Source organism: Sciurus carolinensis, chromosome 8, assembly GCF_902686445.1.
Source record: "Sciurus carolinensis chromosome 8, mSciCar1.2, whole genome shotgun sequence".
Lineage (NCBI taxonomy): Eukaryota > Metazoa > Chordata > Mammalia > Rodentia > Sciuridae > Sciurus > Sciurus carolinensis.
In genome coordinates, this window is record NC_062220.1 from 54,265,102 (window position 1) to 54,285,253 (window position 20,152).

Consider the following 20,152-nt stretch of genomic DNA (forward strand, 5'->3'; position numbering starts at 1 on the left):
TCTTTTTCTCTAAAAGATTGGTGAATGAAAAGTACAAAAAGAGAGGAGAGATGCAAAAGGTAGAGAGGAAGTTATAGAAATGGAAGTGAAAGAAGATGCAGTTTGGAAGGCAGAGGAGGAAAACAGAGCAGAGTTATCGAGAGGTCCACCAAAAATATTGAGAAAAAATGAGACTGGGAGATTTTAAAAGACAGCAAGTAACTAAGTGTTATGACAGTAATCTCCGGTTAGTTCTTTAGGAGTTGTGCAATTCACTGTGACAACTGGGGTCATCCCTCCTCTCTGTAAGTAGTACTAAGTCCAAAATCTTTGGCATAGCCCACCAGGCCTTTATACCTCCCTCTAAAATCCTCTCCCACGCCTTGTAATATGACCTTCAGGAATTCCCTGCAGGGAGTTATTTAAGCACTCCTGTGTCCCCAATCATCTTGCAGGTTTAAGCCTGAGCATCCCCTGCTTCTGCCACACTCCTCAGTTGCCCATCCTCTGCACGCCCATCTGTGTGGGCATCCTCTCCATCAGCACCACTTCCCTGAAGTCCACAGATAGACACTTCATAAAGTTTGTTACACTTGACTGCTGAGCTAAATTAACCTTTTAAAGGAATCTGGTCCCCAAACTGGGTGGGTCTAATTGCTGCCTATTTTTAATTCTCTTTTTGAAAGATTCTGAATACTGTTTTAAAGGATATGATGCATGCATGTGAACTTACTGTCTGCCCCATGATGTTTTCATTCACTACCTCAGAGACCCTGGGAGAGCAAACAATATTTATGAATGCAACCAAACCTTTATCCCTTCTGATTATATTTTAATCATGTACCCAAAACATCATATGCTGATTAAACAGAATTAGATTGATTTCTTCACAGAGTACAAAATAAAGGGAATCATGAAATTAGTCCATTAATGATTTGGATTACCATTCTCTTTCTTCTCTAATATATTCACTTATGGCTATTAGGATAGTGCTAACTTCAAATAAAAATCCAAAGGGCATATAATTGTGGAAAAAGAGAATTTCATTTAATAAGCTTAGCATTGTTTTCTTTCTTTCTTTTTTGTCTTTATTTTTATTTTTTAGTTTCGATACTCTGATTGGCAGGATAAATTGTTTATGTTTTGTGGAACCATCATGGCCATAGCTCACGGATCAGGTCTTCCCCTCATGATGATAGTGTTTGGAGAAATGACTGATAAATTTGTTAATACCAATGGAAACTTTTCCTTTCCAGGTAAGCATTTTTCTACCTGTTTTTTCATGTGTGGTATTTCTTTAATTGGGTGAGAGGTTCAAAACTGATTGTAATATTCATCATCTACTTGTTTAAAGATTTAGACATCTGGATGACACAGATATCACAGAAGGAGTTGTGAAATTCTTAGAAAATTCCTCAAGTGCTCATTTAAATTTCAAGAAATTCATGTGTGCTCTTTGACTTTAATACAGGGTAAGGAAATACACAGGAAGCTTTGCATGTCAATAAAATAGAGAAGTCATTTTACTTAATGAGGGTGGGAATATAACAGAATATATCTACACAGTGTCCATTCCATCAGTGGTTACTGAGAGGTTACAAAATACATCATTAGTGTGACAAGTACTTCTTAGATATGCTCAGCTTGTACTTATGTTTTCTGTTTTAATTTTTTCTCCTGCCTGCCTTCCTTTAAAAAATTACGCCCATTTCCTGTGTCCAATTTTTTGGATCAACTAGAATTGGATATGACAGTTCTCTAAAGAGCAAATGGATTCAGTGTGAATCCAAAGGAACTTACCCAAGTGACTATAATTACTGAAGAGCCACAGAAATCCATGAGTTGACATCATCTATAAGAGGGACCCTGCCAACACCATTGGAGTGGGGATCCAGAACTTATCCATTAAGTAGGGATATGCTTATTTTCATACTCATCAAATTCAGTGTTAAAAGGAAGATTTCCATGGATTTTACCAAGCCTGAAGGCTATTCCTCCAAGAAACCTTGAGGCCCCTAAGCTGCAGAATCAAGTAAAGCTTTATTGGCAGGCAGATAGTGGAATAAAAAAAAAAAATATATATATATATATATATAAATATTTATGTATATTCATATGTGTATGTATGAAAGGCAGCTTTCACATCATAGCAAAGATGACTGAGAAATGTACTTAAACATTTAGATAGCATTCCTCAAGAATTCTTATTGTTCACTGAGAACAATGTTTAGTTGCAGTTGTAGGGCATGAGTGTAATTATGGAAAAGAATACAATTACTTGATTAATACAGTAGGATATGTTTACATAAATATTAAGAAATATTTATACCTTTTAGAAATCCAATAAAAGTATTCTTTGAATAGTTAAAGCAAGCTTCTACAAAAACAATTTTTTTTCTAAATTATTATTATCTCTTAAAAGAATCTCTTTATAACATCAACAATAACAGTGGTTTTTCTTTTACTACATGCTATGTCCTATGCCAAGTACTTTACATAAGCTATTTCACTCAACCAACTTACATAGTAGGTAATATTAATCTCTGTGATATATGAAGAAACAAAGGCTTGGAGAAAATAAATAACATGTCCTAGTTCACCACTGGTGAGTTTTTTAGGACAGAATTAAAACCCAGGTCTTTCTGTAATCCCAACCATGATTGTGGCCATGTGTATTTTCCCTGATGTAAATATTTTTGAGTTCTTTAGGAGAAAAAAATATGTTTGGGAAAGTTATAAATAGATTTCTTATGCTTGGCCAGTGGCCAAAACTTTAACACAAACACTATGAAGATGAAGTTGGAGTAGGAAAAGATAGTTTTAAAAGTCTTTAAGGATGGCTGGGGTTGGATCTCCATGGTACAGTGCTTGTCTAGCTTGTGCAGGGCCCAGGGTTCAATCCCCAGTACTATAAAAGAGTCTTTAAGGAAGTGAGGGAAGTAGGAATTTTATGCTTTCTCTTCACTTCTTAGAAGATCTAGAACTATTACATATTAATTTGTACATATGTACGTATATGTATATATACACACACATATATATCAGAGTGATGCTGATAATGGAATGCATCCATTCATCAAAAATTTGTTTCTACTCAGAGTTTCAAAAAATCAGATCAAGGGACGAATGGATAAACAAAATGTAGTATATGCATACAATGTAATGCGATTTACCTTAAAAAAGGAAGGAAATTCTGACGCGTGCTACAACCTTGAGGACATTATGTTAAGTAAAATAAGCCAGTTGGCAAAAAAGACAAATACCATATGATTCCATTTATATGAGGTATCTAGTGTGGTAAGGGTCGTGGAAGAAAGAGAAAGCAGCGTGGTGATGCAGGACTGGGGGAGGGGGAAATGGGAAGCTGTTGTGTAATGGGCACAGGATTTCCCATTAATTTTGCAAGATGAAAACTTCAGGAGATTGATCATGCAACAATGTGAATATGCTTAATACTACTGAACCTGAACTCACACTTAAAAACAGTTAAGATGGTAAATATTATGTGATGCATATTTTATCCCAATCAAATTCTTTTTAAAAAAATAGATTAAAACAGTTCAGCCCACTTATCACAGATCAGTTTGCTTTTGTACCAATTTTCTTAGTCCTGTTTTTGTTTTTACTAACACAAGACTAATTCCACAACTTGTTTATTTGGAGCAGTTTGCTTGTTTTGTAATCAATTGGCTTTGAAACTGGACATGGCAGGCAAGTATTAGGGGGTCTGCCTAGGGCCAAATTCAAGTTCTCTCTAGGGAACTGTAAGAGCAAGGGATTAATGGAGTGATAAACTCATAAGAGTTTTCAACTTTGTCTCAGTAGCCTCCAAGTTATAAACACACACTAGTTTAGGAACCTTCATGCTCTGTAGTCATCTGGTCACTAGGCTGTCTTGGAGGAATTGGGATGGGAAGTCACACAAATACAATGAGTTTCTAATACCTATTCTTTGGTATTTTTTAAAACTTCTCAGATCTCTTCACAGGAAATGTCATTAAAGGATAGTCAGTCTAAATTCAGAGTGTTTGTTGGAATGTTTGAAGTTGCAGAGGTTAGAAAACAGCACAGGAGCTGAGAGCAGATAGAATAACTTATCAGAGGTCCTAGCTCATCAAATAAGAATGAAGTTTATTTAGAGTCTATTCTTTAGAATTCTCAGATTCTTGGACAGTTAGACTTAATGAAAGCCAAATGTGAAGGGAATGTTAGAAGAGAAAAAGGTTTAAATTACAAGAGGTTCTGACAATGACTTACTGTGAACGAGTCCATCCTTGTCAACAGAATAAAAGCTACTCCATGACAGGGTTGTTCCCTCACAATGATTCGGTTGTTGAGAAACTATGCACAAAACATTTTGCATCCAAAATCTAAGGACAGAGTCATTAAAAACAGTTCATTTGCAGAGTTGAGAACTTGATACCTTTTATGCCATGACTATGTGACTACAATAATCTAGAAAATCCTGTGGGGAAATTGCTGTACCCTGCATATCCTTGCATTGACTTTCTGGCTGAGGGAGAAAAGTCATGTTTGAGCTCCAAGTTACCTTATTTAACTGTCCATAGTGCCAAAGCTGCCTGAACAACCCCCAGTTCTTTGTTTGGTTCTGAATAGTTCTAAATGATTAAAGAAGTCCTGGTCAGAATCAAGATAGGCAGGCATCGATTTACTTTGACACTCAAATGTGACAAGGAGGACTCTGCTGCCCTAATCCCTAATGTATTCGCTTATTATTCAGAACTCACATTAACTTGCTGTGTGGCAATGGGCAAGTTGCTTAACCTCTATGATCCTTACTGTTCTCATCCTTGAAGTTAATGATTTATTGACAGAATTAAATGAGGTGATTTGTGTAAAGTATCTGGAACATAAATGATCAATAAATATTGGGGAAGACTACCTGAGAACTTGGAAATGAAACAATCAAACTAAGATTTTGTTTCTTCAGGTACAGTACAGGTGGATTTTAGGGGAGCTCTCCAAAATTAATGGGCAATTTCAATAGTTTCCTCCATTTCCTTGTTATGGGAGGTATTCAGGTACCCTAGTGTGGGAATTTTCCATTTTGTCATGTTAGAATAAACTGGAATGTTTTTAAAACATATTATGCTCTGAACTCAGCCAAAGGTTCTGGCTGTGTAGAGCCTGGGTATCTATTATTTTTTCCAAGGTTCTCAATGATGTCAAGAAAACCAAACCAGTTAACCACCTGGGGATTGTTTAGGAGACTGAAGCATCTTAGGTGGCATCTGACAAGAGCAGGTCTAGGCCTTTTTCATATCTAGATTCCTTGACTCTTCAGGGTACCCACTAATACACATTTGAGTTGTTTATCTCTAACCAGCCAATACTCTGGGCTATGGGGTCGCTCTGGTTATTAACCCTAAATTAGATTGCCATTCTTGGCCTGGGATTCTGAGAAAGGAGCAGATCAAATCTGGAATGTTCATAGATTCCTATTTCCTAGAAGGGAGAGTCAACTTGACATGTGGTGTTCTTATAAAGATAATTAAAAAGTTTGAAGTAGGTATTGGAGGAAAAGAAATCTTAATTAAGATTTCTCAGTTCAGGGAGGAAAAAACCCACAATGATTTCTATAAATATCATTACTGTAGAATAACTTCTCTGCCTGTAATTCCAAACCCAGTTCTAATTTCCCATAGTTAAGAACTCAGGAAGGAAATGGGCACACAAAACCAAACTAAACTGATAAGAAGAGAAATAAAGTAGGGTAGGATTCCTCAAGGGTCTGATAGCTGATCAAGCCCAAATCAGATACTTTTCACATCAGTAGGAGAAATTATGCACAATCTGGACCACTACCTGGTGATTAATCCTAAGGATAGTTTAAGTTTTAAATTAATTTGTACCTTATCTTTCTTTGAAAAAAAATATAAGGAAGATATAAATCACCTAGAAAGCATGATCCCTGGGCTATTTACACATGGTATGGGAACAAAGAAAGACCACTTTTTTTCCTTGAACTGGAATAAATAGGAAGTGCCTACTTTTGCATTTCCCCAAAATGTGGTTTTGATCTGTCCTATTATGTCATGAATACAGTAGATATGGGTTTTTTCCTTTTTATTTTTTTCACTCTGTGTTTTCTTAAGAAGTACAAATAAGTTATCACCTCACTAAATCAACCAGTATAGCATAGTGTTAGAGTGAAGGTCAAATTGCCTAGGCTGGCTTTCAACTCTGCCACTTGTTAGCTGTGTGACTTTGGATAAGTTACTTCACATCTCTCTGCCTCAGTTGCCTCTTCTGTAAAGTGGGAATTTATAAAATAGTCCCACCTCATGAAGTTGTTGTGAAAATTAAATGAATTAGTGCATATAAAATGCTGACAACAATGCTGGGCATCTAGTAAGTGTTCAAGAGATGTTAGCTATTATTAAAACAGGAAAACCAGGAAAGGCACTGAGACATTTTTATCAAATTAGCTCAAATTAATAGATAATAATTTCCTCCAATAAAAACTGGTTAAAAAAATACCAGAAGAAACTGCTGCTAGAAAAGAAGACATAGAATGTAGGACCTGAGCAGTTGCCGGCTATCACTGTTCTCTTTGAACAACTTAGGTCTCTTCCATCTTTAATTTTTTCCTCCTTTGTAATGGATGTAATTCAACCTTTCTCTTACTTATGTCATTAGGAAGTGTGTTAAGGGAAAAGCAAAGAGATAAAAATAAAATTTACAGAAGCAAGTGTTTATAAAGTACTTTGAGCCACCAAAACCAAGACAAAACCAAAAATTGTCCCTTAAATTTTGTTTTCTTTTTGCTTCCTCCACCATCTGTGTAATTGCGACCCCTTGGCCCCCTGTCCTTCATCAGCCCTTCTCTGCTGTCTTAGGAAGCTGCTTGCCAGAAGACCACTAGGATTGGGGAGAACCTGGGAGGGTTTATCTCCCCTTCTGGGCCCCTGATGTCCTGAACCTAAACCCCAGGACTGTGTACTTGAGTGAAGTGAAAAGTACACTTGAATGTGAAGAGGTGAAGAGGGGAGAGAGAGAGAGAGAGAGAGAGGCTTTATTAGAGAAACTTAACTATAGTATCTTCTATATATGGTTTATATATTTGTAACAGATATTTAAAATCTATCAGTACCTTTTAATCATTTAGCTTCTAAAAATTTTTTTTTTAATTTTGTTTTCATTTAGTGAATTTTTCATTGTCACTGATAAATCCAGGCAGAATTCTGGAAGAAGAAATGACTAGGTAATTTGGCATATTACTTTTAATGTGCATTTGAAAATAATTTCAAACTATAGAGTTGTAAGTATACACAAAGAATACCTGTGCTCTTTGCCAGATTCACTTGCTACTATCATTTGTGCCTCAGTCCAAGTGTCAACTAAGTTGCATACATCGTGGTCCTTTACTTCAGCATGGTACCCAAGAATAAGGATATTCTCTTATATAACTACAGTACAGTTATAAGCTTTAGTAAATTTAATATTCACATAATACTTTCTCTAATCCACAGTCTGTATTTCAATTTGGTCATTTGATCCAACAGTGTAATTTATAGCATTTTCCCAGTCTTTCAATCTTCTCAATAAAAATCCCAACAGCCCGTAACATAATATTTGCATGATTGCATATCAATTGACTTTGCTGATTAAAATGAATGCAATCTGTGTGCTAAAGCAGGCCTGGAAGGCTTCTATCTGGAAACAGTTTGTATAATTGGATTAAAAACTGAGAGTGTTGAAGTCGTATCTATTATTTTTAAAGATACTTTCTACTTATTTGGTTAGCATCCTCTCCAAATTAGTTTGAATTCATGACATCCTGTCCTATTATTTTAAAAAATATTTTTCTATTCTGTCAAAGAAGAAGAGGTGTGTTTTGGTTCTTGTGTAAACAATATGGAAAAACCCACCAAGAACCATTTTGATTGCTCTGTTTGTTTCTATATTTTCAATATGTAAATATGCTAAAACTTTTTTCAGTACAATATAATATGCAAGCCTAGGATACAATTATAAAAGAAGAGTAAAATGGTATTTACAAATTATCATTAATTAAAAATGAATTATTAGCACCTTTTTTTTTTTTTTTTTTACAGTTAACCACAACAATTTATTTGTTTTCCCTGGATGATAGTTTTAAGTAAACTATCCATCATGGAGTTCATCATCTTAAGAGAAAGAGAAAAATTATGTGTATTTGTTATAATGTCTTACACAGTCTTTGTGATCAGTTTAGTAAACTGCTTAATTTCTAGTTCTGAAAATTTCTCTGGAAAGAGATGAAAAAAGGACAGTATTTAAAAGAATATTTCTAATTATTTTCCAGATATGCGTATTATTATTCAGGATTAGGTGCTGGAGTTCTTGTTGCTGCCTATATCCAAGTTTCATTCTGGACTTTGGCAGCTGGCCGGCAGATTAAGAAAATTAGGCAAAAGTTTTTTCATGCTATTCTACGACAGGAAATAGGCTGGTTTGACATCAACAACATCACTGAACTCAACACACGACTGACAGAGTAAGTGTCATACTTTCATCAAAAATTTAACTGTGAAAATTCGTCTAGGGAAGGCTTAAGTAGAAACAAATCACTAGATTTTAAGTATTTGATATACATTGGGGATATATCATCTGATAATCAATTCTAGAAGTATCTACAGCCTATCCCACAACATCTTTTCCATATCCATTAGTTTTCCTCCCAATTGTATAAAAGGTTTACATGAGAAATGAGTGTACATCTGGGCTGTTTATTTCCCATGAAGTTTAGGACTTGATAGGTACTAGACCTTCAGAAATGATGTTCATATAGAAGAACGGATGATTGCATTAATTCACTAAGAAATTTGTTTTATTAAGTGTTGACTCTTCACTTTTCCAACATGTATTTGAGTGCCTACTATACACTAAGCAGCATTGGGGCGGGGGTTGGGGGCATGTCAGGGTATATTAGTGAATAAAGAAAACATCTCTGTCCTTTTGGTGCTTACATTCCAGCAGGGGGAGATAGATGATAAACTTTTCCTGATGGAAATTCTGGCAAGAGCACAGTGAGCAGTTGAGGTCAAAAAAGGAGGGAAGCCTTGGTAAGGGCTGTAGCTTTCAGTCTGGGAGAAATGGCAGCCACTGGAAGGTTTCAGGCTGAGGAGTAATGTGATCGGACTTCCATTTTCAGAGGATCATGTTGACTGCTGTGAGAACAGGGGCATTGGCAGAAGCGAGGAGCTCTTCCCTGTTATTCCCTATACTCTTGAATACCCCTTATCTGAAATGCTTGGGATAAGAAATGTTTCATACTTTGGAGTATTTCAAATTTTGAAATATTTACATAGACACTACCAGCTGAGCATCCAAAAATATGAAATCTGAAATGTTCCAAATTTCTGAAACATTTTGAGCATCAACATAATGCTCAAAAATTTCAGATTTTGTAGCATTTAAATTTTGGGTTTTGGGAATAAGGATGCTCAACTTGTATCAGGAAATAATATTTCCCTGTGACTATTGCCTGTTACTGTTACAGTACCCTTCCTAACTCCTCCTTTTAAACAAATTGATTCATGCGTTCAAAATGTTAATGCTCTTCTAACAGGATTACCAATTTAATAGTATCAACTTTAATAATACTAACTTCTTGGAAGCATGAACTAATCCTGAATTTCTTCTTTTGTGCAGTATTTAGGTGGGGATAGTATCGTTCAAGATGCTAAGACTTTGAAAGAGACTTACAGTAGTATGAACATGTTTTACTTATCTGTGTGTTTGTGAAATGTCTTTTTCACCTTTCTAACCTAAGACCTCCTGCCTGTAACCAATTAGGTGTGATCTTTTTTAGTGACATCTCCAAAATCAGTGAAGGAATTGGTGACAAGGTTGGAATGTTCTTTCAAGCAATAGCCACGTTTTTTGCAGGATTCATAGTGGGGTTCATCAGAGGATGGAAGCTCACCCTTGTGATAATGGCCATCAGCCCTATCCTGGGACTCTCTGCAGCTGTTTGGGCAAAGGTTTGTGAAGCCTGGGCATGTTCATGTGTGTTAACTCATACGTACAGTTGTTTTTATTACCCAGGTGCTGGGACTTACACAGATCTGTGTTAAATGTCAGTGGAAACCACATCCAGAAGCATATTGGAATATAGAGCTTTGATAAGGAGATTAACTTTTAATATCATTTGAAATGTCACAGTTCTAACCTCAATTACAGGCTTTTAGCACTGTTGTGTATTATTTCTTTAGCTAAATCTTCTGGCACAGTCATCTAAATGACATGTATGGTTATGTCCTTATTTAAGGAAACACTTTTAAATATAACATTCCTCCAAATTATTACATGAATATAAAACTTCAAACAGAGTTGGGATTTGTTGTTACTCATGACAGTTATGTTGCATTGTGCCAGTTTTACCTTGTGATAAAATATATATAATCTGCTTTACTTCAGCCAACACTTCAGAGTTGAGTTTACTGGCAATTTTTTTTCATTCTGGGGCTGATGATTTCCTTAGTGAACTACTTGTTTCTCTCTGTTTAGATTCTTTCTTTATTTTTCTCCTGAAACATTTTGTTTGACCATCTTATTATTCAGTAGAATACCCAGGAATAAGTCTGAAATTATTCTCTTAGTAGATAAAAATTATGACACATTAAGAGAAAGCAGAGTGAATCCCTCTAAAGCATTAGGTTTTAATTTAGTTTACCTTACAATTAACAGAGAAAAAATACAGTAGGTGTGGAATTTGACACTATTGCCAAAGTCACTATTTAGGGAGTGATTTGTGGTTCCTTTTCCTGACTACTCTTGGGGAGTCTGCCAGCTGGATCAGATCCAGCCTCTGTAGGAGGTAGAAGCGGCCAGTGGATCTAGTACTGAGAGTCATTTGGTGTTCGACTTTGATGTTTGGTAAAGCAGAGGGTTTGGGAACAAAAAGTAGGTAAAGCATGACCCAGACTATCTTTTAACTTTTCTCCCCAAACAAAAGTCATGACTGTTTCTCTTCTGTCCAGATACTCTCTGCGTTTAGTGACAAAGAACTAGCTGCCTATGCAAAAGCGGGTGCCGTGGCACAAGAGGCTCTGGGGGCCATCAGGACCGTGATAGCTTTCGGGGGCCAAAACAAAGAGCTGGAAAGGTCAGGAAGGTTCTTTGTCCACCAGTTCAAAGAACCCACTTTTACGTTTTGTTGCTCATTCTTTTGTGGTATGTGTTTGCTACTTTGTCTTTCCTAATATTAACCCTCCCTCCCCAAAATGTAATCACCCTTTACTGTCCGCTGCACTTTAATGTCAGGCACACTGGTTTATGTTCCGGACTCCTTTGGAAGTCTGATGATGCCTATGGACTCCCTTCTAGGAATACTGTTTTTAAATGCATAAAACAGAATGTGTAGAGTTACAAAAGACACTGATTATATTGTGCACAGTTATCAAAAATATTTTTTTCACTCCCTTACTGACTCTGAACTGGAATGGAGGAGAGAAAAACCTGAGGAGATATGGACCTCCCAGTTATAGTGCAGGACTTTCTGGAGGGCTCCATAAAGACCAGGCAAAGCTTCCCAACCTGGCCTCTGGCTTTCAGGCTTAATGGTCTAGAATAAACCTGGCAGTCCCAAGCTCTTCTCTTTAGCCCTGTGCCAATGCTTTTTTTAAAAAAAGAAACAAACAAACAAACAAACAAAAAAACCCATTTGATTGGTATATAAAACATTTGATTGATAAAGAGCTGTATGTATTTCATGTGTGCATCTTGATGAGTTCGGGAATGAGTTTGCATCTATGGAAAAGACTGTTCTCCTTTATTTAAATATAAATCATGATTCAATATTTTCTTTGAAGAACAAAGTCCCCTAATATAGATGAAGTATGAATCCATGTGAAGAATCTCTTTTTGCTGTTCTGTAGGACTCCTGATACTCACAACCCTTTGAAATAAAAACTCTCTGGAAGCTTTCTAGTGTTGAAAAGCAGAGCTACCCTAATCCTTTCCATTTCATCTACTTTCCTCTTCCTAATCCCTCTTCAAAACCAACATCTTCCTGGTTCTCTAACCTCTTCCTTTTTCCTCTCTCACTGCTGCCTCCTGTACACAATAGTCCACACAGACCACACTGACCCTCAGGTGGACCTCAGGATGTCAGTGTAATCAGTGCCACTCCATTAGCCGCGGTAAGCAAGCCACCTAAGTGAAGGTAACTACAGCATGTCCGCCACTGTCACCTGAGCCCTGTGTCACACTGGGGAAGATGTCACTCTTGCTGCATGCACCTTGAGGCTCAACCATGCAGAAGTAATCACAGTGCTAGATGTGGCATGCTGGCTGTCTGCCCACAGAGGCAGCTCTGCTAAACAGACATGGCACCCAGTGTGGAGAAAAGTACTCTGGAGAGTTGGGCACTTTTACTAATTAAAAAGACAATATTTTTGGTGATAGCATACTTTTTTTAAAAGCTGATTCCCATGTCTCATTTGATTGAACCAAGAAAAAAGGTGGTGTTGCTGGGTTTTTGGTTAAAAAGAGAAATGCCCTAATTTATAAGATATTTCCCTCCAAGGCTTCATTATATATATGTATTGGATATTTTTTCAGATTTCAGGAAGTCCAAATTAAATTTTATACTTTCTGGATCTAGGGTGGAAAAGTAGTCTGATTTAACTTGATATCAAAAAATACCATAAATTAACAGAATCAGCCTAAACATCTGTACCTTTATATCAAATTGTAGAACCGGTAATATGAATTTGAACTGCTATTCAAAAATAAGATGATAATAGAATGAGGACAGTTTAGGAAGAGATGAAATTCTAATATGATTATAGTAATATGAATAAGAATTAGCAACTATGCCAATTATGTGCCAGGTACTATACTACTTTTTATGATTATATATCTACCTCGCAGTTATCTTCCTAAGTAGGCATTATTAACTCCATTTTTCAGATGATGAAACTAAACTTTAAAGAAAATCTGTATCCCATATAGTGACCACTTTATAACCTTGAACCTAACTAGACAATTGAAGGTCACCTTGATTTTTTAAAAAATCAAATTGAAAAGTCCAATTTTATGTTTAAAAAAAAAAAAAACCATGCAATGCTGAGTATCGTTGCACACGCCTGTAATCCCAGCAGCTCGTGAGGCTGAGACAGAAGGATCGTGAATTCAAAACCAGCCTCAGCAATTCAGTGAGATCTGTCTCTCAATAAAATACAAAATAGGCCTGGGGATGTGGCTTAGTGGTTGAGTGCCCCTGAGTTTAATCCCCAGTACCCACCCCCCCAAAAAATGCAAAATGTCTATCCCTCACCCACTAGAGCAATAAAGAGATTTTCTTTTCTCTGAAGAGGAGAGATTGACCAGAGTTAAGGATCTAACCATTTAAGAATCTAGAATGCAATTTACATTTTGTTGCCATTCTGCTTGGTTGTTCTCTTCATGTCCACCTTCACCCTGACTTGAAATGCTGGCCGTGAAGGTGAAAAACTCTTCAGGTCCCAGGGGTGAGGCTTCACTCTGGAAAACTCCCAGGAACACTGGTCGGCTTGGTGAGGACGAAGGGAAATGGGTCCCGGCTGATTAGAGTAGACTTGGCTCTGTTCTAGTGCAGGCTGATCCTTAGTGGGGTCAATTCCCATCAAACTGAGTCTCACCAAGGGTTCGTTACTCTGGTAGCTTTGTTCCTTAAACTTCTAACTATACAGGAGGTGAGTATGCTTCAGATTATGAATTGTTAATTCTTACTCTAACATCTCCCCCTTCATTTTCTGATAGGTATCAGAAACATTTAGAAAATGCAAAAAAAATTGGAATTAAAAAAGCTATTTCAGCAAACATTTCCATGGGCATTGCCTTCCTGTTAATATATGCTTCGTATGCACTGGCCTTCTGGTATGGATCCACTCTAGTTATATCAAAAGAATATACTATTGGAAATGCAATGACAGTAAGTAATTTTCCTAATATTTATGAAGAATCTAAAAATATTATTTCTCCATCTATCTTCTCCTTTCTTTCATATTCCTCTTTTGGGAAGGATGAGCCATGATTAAAGGGTTCTGACTTTTGGTTACTCTTTGCTGTGCTGTGAGCAGAGCTGGCTTTCTGGAACATACAAGTTATAATTCTGAGTTGGATAAAACAACAGCATGTGGTTAGATCTTGTGAGAAATACATTCAACACATAAAGGTAATAAAAATGGAATGAATTTACGAATGAACAAACATATTAGAGTCATCTTCATTGAGTTTCATGTATAAGAAAGTAAGCATTATTTTTACAAATAGGACATTATACAAGAGAACATTAAAATAATATAAAATATCTACTATCTAAAATATAAGATGTGTCGGTTCATTTTCATATATGAAAATACCTTCATTTCATAATTATAAAAATAACAAATACTAATTATACTAAGGATTATAACAGAATTTTTAAAATTAAACTTACTTATAATCTAATAATCCATAATTCTTGATGAGTTTTGCAAGTATCTTCCAGATCATTTTTATATATACACATTTTTTTCTTTCCAAACTGCAATCATTTTATGCATACCTTTTTATAAACTAGCAATATTTTGTTACCATATTTCTGTAAGAATGACAATCAGAAAAACATGTAAACATTTAGCCATAAAGAAGAACAAAATTATGTCATTTGTAGGAAAATGGATGGAACTTGAGAACATTCTGTTAAACAAAATAAGCCAAACTCAGAAAATTAAGGGTTGTATGTTTTCTCGCATATGTAGAAGTTTTAGAGGAAAATGGAAAAGAAAAGTGTGTGGGGAGGGCTGTCTTATGAAAATAGAAGGAAGACCAGTGGAACAGAGGAGAGGGACCAAGGGCAGGGAGCAGAGAAAGAGGAAATACTGAGGAGTGATATTTAACAGATTATACTGCTATATTGTGTGCATGCACGAATCTGGGTCTAGTTTTCGCCCTTCCATCTCCTCTCTGGTGTTAGTAGGGAGGTTTACCACCTTTCTTCACTTTCGTGTTTACTACTGAAGCTCTGTGAAGAAGGGAGGTTGAACCCTGACTTTCCCATTCACTTTTTGTGATAAGCTCATCTTCTGGGTTTCCTCCTTTGGAGTGTGGGGACTATGACATCTTCCCATGCCCCACAGGGTTGAGTCACACCAAGCATAAGGGAGCCTAAGCAAAGCGCTCTGCATGGGGCATGGACTGTGTTGCGTTAACCTCATAACATCTATTTTGGTGGGGATTCTTTTTTCTTTCTAACTGGTCCTATCTGTATTGCAGATTTTGGATAGAGATTTGACTGATTTTGATTCTAGGTATATGAATGTTACTGCCTTTTGAGAAAAGCCAAACTATACATGGAAATTTCACCATGCCCAGAAAGAAAGGAATAATCTATCTTCATTTATGTTCTTCTCAGTTAAATTATGCTATTAATCTGGATTCCTGAAACTAGATTCTGGGCTTTTCTATATCAGTTAATTCTATATCAGTTTATTTTTCTAATTAAAGAGCATGATGGGAAATGTTTAGTGTTATAGTACAGAATAACCAAGGGGATTGTTAACCAGTGCACATAGGAATGACTTAGTGTTTGATAAAGGGTGAACTGTTACTTTTTACATTAATAATCTTCCCCATCCATCATTCAATCCATCTATCCATCTGTCATGGTGGTTTTTAAAGAAAATTCCATAGACCAGAATCTACCAGGTTTCATATTGAACACTCTAATCTCATGCATAGTTGGAGAAAATCACATAGGACTGGACAGTATCTTGATGGAAAAGTGTTTTTCTCTGGTAGCCTTAACTTCAGAATCAACAAAATGGACTTGAAAAATCTTTCTGATTTACAAGTTCAGGAGAAGAGCAGCAAGTTAGCCAAAAAGTTATTTTTGTGGTTGGAGAAACTCATTGGGTAATGAAATGCTATATTAATCTTGTGAATTTTCCTCTTTACTAACATTAATTTTCATTTTTTTAACTTGTTTATCAAGATTTTTGAAGAGCTTATTACCCTGATTTGGTGATTACACATTGTATACATGCATCTAGTTATTGTAAGGTGCCCTTTGAAGATATACAAGTATGTCTCGATAAAAATTAGAATTCTAAAAAATTTTAAAAGGACAAACCTAAACCCAACCCTTCATGGACTATATTTCCAACAAATCATAATTTAGATAATAATGCCAGAGGGTGACATGACTTTTCCTTATGTTCTTTTGCTCAGGTCTTTTTTTCAATCCTAATTGGAGCTTTCAGTGTTGGTCAGGCTGCACCATGTATTGATGCTTTTGCCAATGCAAGAGGAGCAGCATATGTGATCTTTGATATTATTGATAATGTAAGTCATTTATAGTCTAATGCCAAAAATGTCTTTGAGGCTTAGATAATTAAATCTAGCTTTAGATTACACATTTTTGATTCAACTTTATTGACTAAATTGTACAGACTCCAGCAGAATTTTGAAACCTGAAATTAATGACCTCCTCATAGTAATGATTGAAACAAAATGACTTAATGTTTATATAAGTTTATCTTTAGATAATATATTAGCACTGATTTTATTTTGGAGATGTATATTGGTACTAGTGTGTTATTATAACAGTGCAGAGCAAAGATGTTTGTCATCTTAGTTTTTCTTTTTCTCTCTCTCATAGCCAGATTGAGAATATTTTGATCTCTATTCAGGATGGGGCAGCTAGTAGATAAGTTATTGATAGGACCAAAATTGGCAGTTTGTTTTACTGTGAGATGTCTCCCTAGAATTATCCCTGCATTTTATAGGATTTTGAATCAACTCTATTGAGTTGAACGTACCACTGTGATAGAAACACTTTTTACATACTCAAGTGTGTCACTGCATTTATGCAAGTAAAATGCAAATAGGTCACTGAAATTTGATAATTCAATCCAAGCAAAACCTCTTATTTCATTGGTCCAAATCTTGAAAAAAAAAAAAGTGCTCAGTTTCTGAATATATGGAAAGTTACATGGTTCTTAAACAATGTTGTAGTCATTAATTGTTCAGTGAGTTTTCTCAACCCAATCCATTACAATGACTACTTAGGAAAAAAACAATTTTCACTAAATGCTAAAATACCTGGTTTTATCAATTATAGTATGTTTTGTTATTGCAGTTGTATAAGTATGCATATCTCTGATTGTTTAGAACATTTTTGGAGATATACAGAAAACATAAAGTAAATATTGAATGAAATGACATTAATATTTGTTATGTACTTTTCAGAGTATGTAACACACACACACACACACACACACACACACACATATACACTCAGCATGGGTTCTGTCTCATATGATGGAGATTTTACCACTCCAGGTTCTATTTTTGGAAATTGCTGAATCATATTCCTAAAAAATGTAATTGTCTGTTTATTCTGTGGTGAAATAGTCATTGAATTTTGTTTTATTTAGAATCCTAAAATTGACAGTTTTTCAGAGAGAGGACATAAACCAGACAGCATCAAAGGGACTTTGGAGTTCAATGATGTTCACTTTTCTTATCCATCTCGAGCTAATGTCAAGGTACTGTACTTGTAGCAATTCCTAACTCAGGTTGATTGTTTTATCCTCTTAAGGATAAAATCTCTATTTTTTTATATTACTGTGCTTTTTGCTTTAAGAATTAAACTCCCTTATTTGATACTTTTTTTTTTTCAAATTCCAAATTGAACTGAATTATTCTCTTTGAGGGCTTTGTTGTGAAGTGTGTTCTTTTCCCCTTTTGCCTCATAGATCTTGAAGGGCCTTAACCTGAAGGTGCAGAGTGGGCAGACAGTAGCCCTGGTTGGGAGCAGTGGCTGTGGGAAAAGCACAACAGTCCAGCTGATGCAGAGACTCTATGACCCTGATGAGGGTACGGTAAGTGGGAAGAACCAAGTTCTCAGAAACTGGGTACAGACTGGCCCTTTGAAGTTTGTTTTCTAGTATCAAATTTTCATGTCAATCCAGTTTTCAGAGGGTCTACAGAATTGCTCTACATTTGGATAATGCTTATACCTTTGGGTTTGTTTTACAAGTATATACAATAAAAGTTATAAAAACTACAGAAGCCAGACAAGGCTCTTTTCTGTTCCAACTGAGCTTTTCCTACCCGCTAAATTACTGGAAGACCATCATTCAGACCATTGACAGGATTATTCCTATTGAGTTATTGGGTTTGGTCAAACATGTTTCATGTAGCAATTGTGACAGTCTAGTAACCATGTGTCTTAGAATAGCAATTAAATTCAGCAAAAACAGTTGAGTGTTCTTAAGCTTTGGAATATCTAAATGGTACAGTGTTTTAAGAAATTTAAATCTCTGAAGAAACTTATAGGAACATGGAGGATAGAAATAACCTGGAATATATATTTTGTCCTTTATAATTTTCTCATGAATTCAAACTAAAAGAAAATTGAAAGCAGGGACCTCACATATACCCTTCACATAAATTTACCTATTGGTTACATTTTGACCACTTTCTTTGTTATCCTCTCTTTTTCTGTGTATGTGTGTGTATTATGTATAATACATACATATACTTCAGGATATATTTCCTAAGAGGAAGAATATTCTCTTATAAAAGCATAAAACATTGATCAAAATCAGTAAATTAACATTAATGTAATACTAATTCACAATGTTCATCCAAAATTTTCTCAGTTGTTCCAATTTGAGGGCATTGGGTTTACCTGGTATTAAAATGTATTGTCATTCAATTATTGTAAAACAGAAGATTATAAAGTAAAAAAAATTAAAGTAAAAAGAACATTAAAAGGTAAAAGGATGGAAAAGAGATCTTAGGAATGGATACACATTTTCCAGGATACCTGAAATTATTTATTTATTTAATTTAATAAAATTAGTGAATATTCTTGAAAAATTTTGATATTAGCAAGAAGGAAAAGAGACCCATCCTCTTTTACTAAAGTAAATCCTAGTTAGTTCAAGTGTAAATATTATTTTTATTTTTTAGACAAGAACCTTGTAGTATACTAATCCTTGAGGAGAAGTTATCTAAAAATATTCCATTTTAAAATTATTAAAGGAATAACATGTCATTTGGAAAATACAAATCAGTATAAAAAGAAACTCTTCAGAAATTTTATAATTCACTGTTCACTTTACGATTTAATAATTTTCTTACCACTGAAATAATAGAAGAAATACTTAATGATATATTTGATTAATTCATCTTTTCCTCAAACCCTGCTCCATTAAAAATCAATAAAGCTAAGGTAAAAGAAAGCAATAAATTGGAACAAAAGATTTATGATACATATGAAAAATACATTTACTATTTGAGAAATTAGTAGGAATCTATGAAGGCAACCCTGCTCATGATAGGATATAAACATAAAAATGTTCTAAAAATAAATAGATGCTTGTAAAAAGTTTCAGTTAATGGTCAACTTTACTTATAAATATTTATAAATGAAAACAGAGGTAAGCTATCACCTCACACCTGTTAATTTAAAAAACAAATTAAAATAAGCCCCAGTGCTACTAATTACAATGAGGCAGATGCATTTACATGTTCCTGCTAACATTGTAAATTATTAAAATATTTTTAATAAAGAGTTGTTCAGTCACCGTTTATTCAATAAGCAATAGATGCTCAGAAGACAGCAGTCATTGAACTGGTAAGCAATTGTTATCAAAAGAGAAAAATAAATCATACTCTTCAAACTGGCAATTTTTTACTTTTACAGAGACTTTTGAAGAAAGCCAAATATCCAAAAGGTGGGAAATGCTGATGTAAATTGTGGTATGTTAAATATAGTAAAACACCATAGTGTCATCAAAATGGTAGATAACCTAGGTAGATAAGTGGACATTTTTTAAAATTTAATATTGGTAAGTAAAAATAATAGCCTGCCAAAAACATATAACCAGGGCTGGGGTGTAGCTCAGTGTTAGAGCACTTAGCATGCACAAGTCCCTGGATTTAATCCCCTGCACCACAAAAACAAACAAACAAACATTTAACCCAAAATACCTTATGGAGAATAATCAATAAAAAAGCTACATATGAGAATAAATATCAAAAAAGAGCATGAATATTTTATTTTAATTCTTGCATAATACTTTTATTTCCAATTGTCATTTTTAACTGCTGAAATAAGTTCAATATTAGCTAAGATTTTTTTCATAATAAATTAGAGTCTTGATGCTTTGGATATCAAATGATTTAA

At 35.1% G+C, this 20,152-nt stretch overlaps 1 protein-coding gene across 6 annotated transcripts in view; it reads left to right on the top strand.

The window, feature by feature from the left end:
• Nucleotides 1-20,152, top strand: part of Abcb4 (ATP binding cassette subfamily B member 4) — a 62,822-nt gene that overhangs the window by 4,889 nt on the left and 37,781 nt on the right. For 4 of the 6 annotated variants that reach the window (XR_007109936.1, XM_047562506.1, XM_047562505.1 and 1 more), the window contains 9 exons: nucleotides 1,085-1,235; nucleotides 7,147-7,204; nucleotides 8,288-8,479; nucleotides 9,797-9,968; nucleotides 10,968-11,092; nucleotides 13,732-13,903; nucleotides 16,183-16,296; nucleotides 17,391-17,501; nucleotides 17,712-17,837. Coding sequence is in view for 5 of the 6 variants with exons in the window: in XM_047562506.1 (XP_047418462.1) it covers nucleotides 1,085-1,235; nucleotides 7,147-7,204; nucleotides 8,288-8,479; nucleotides 9,797-9,968; nucleotides 10,968-11,092; nucleotides 13,732-13,903; nucleotides 16,183-16,296; nucleotides 17,391-17,501; nucleotides 17,712-17,837 (1,221 nt within the window). In the remaining variant the exon portion in view is untranslated. Of the gene's footprint in view, nucleotides 1-1,084; nucleotides 1,236-7,146; nucleotides 7,205-8,287; nucleotides 8,480-9,796; nucleotides 9,969-10,967; nucleotides 11,093-12,103; nucleotides 12,129-13,731; nucleotides 13,904-16,182; nucleotides 16,297-17,390; nucleotides 17,502-17,711; nucleotides 17,838-20,152 lie in introns of those variants that run through there. The other 2 variants (XM_047562508.1, XM_047562509.1) reach the window with 2 other exon arrangements.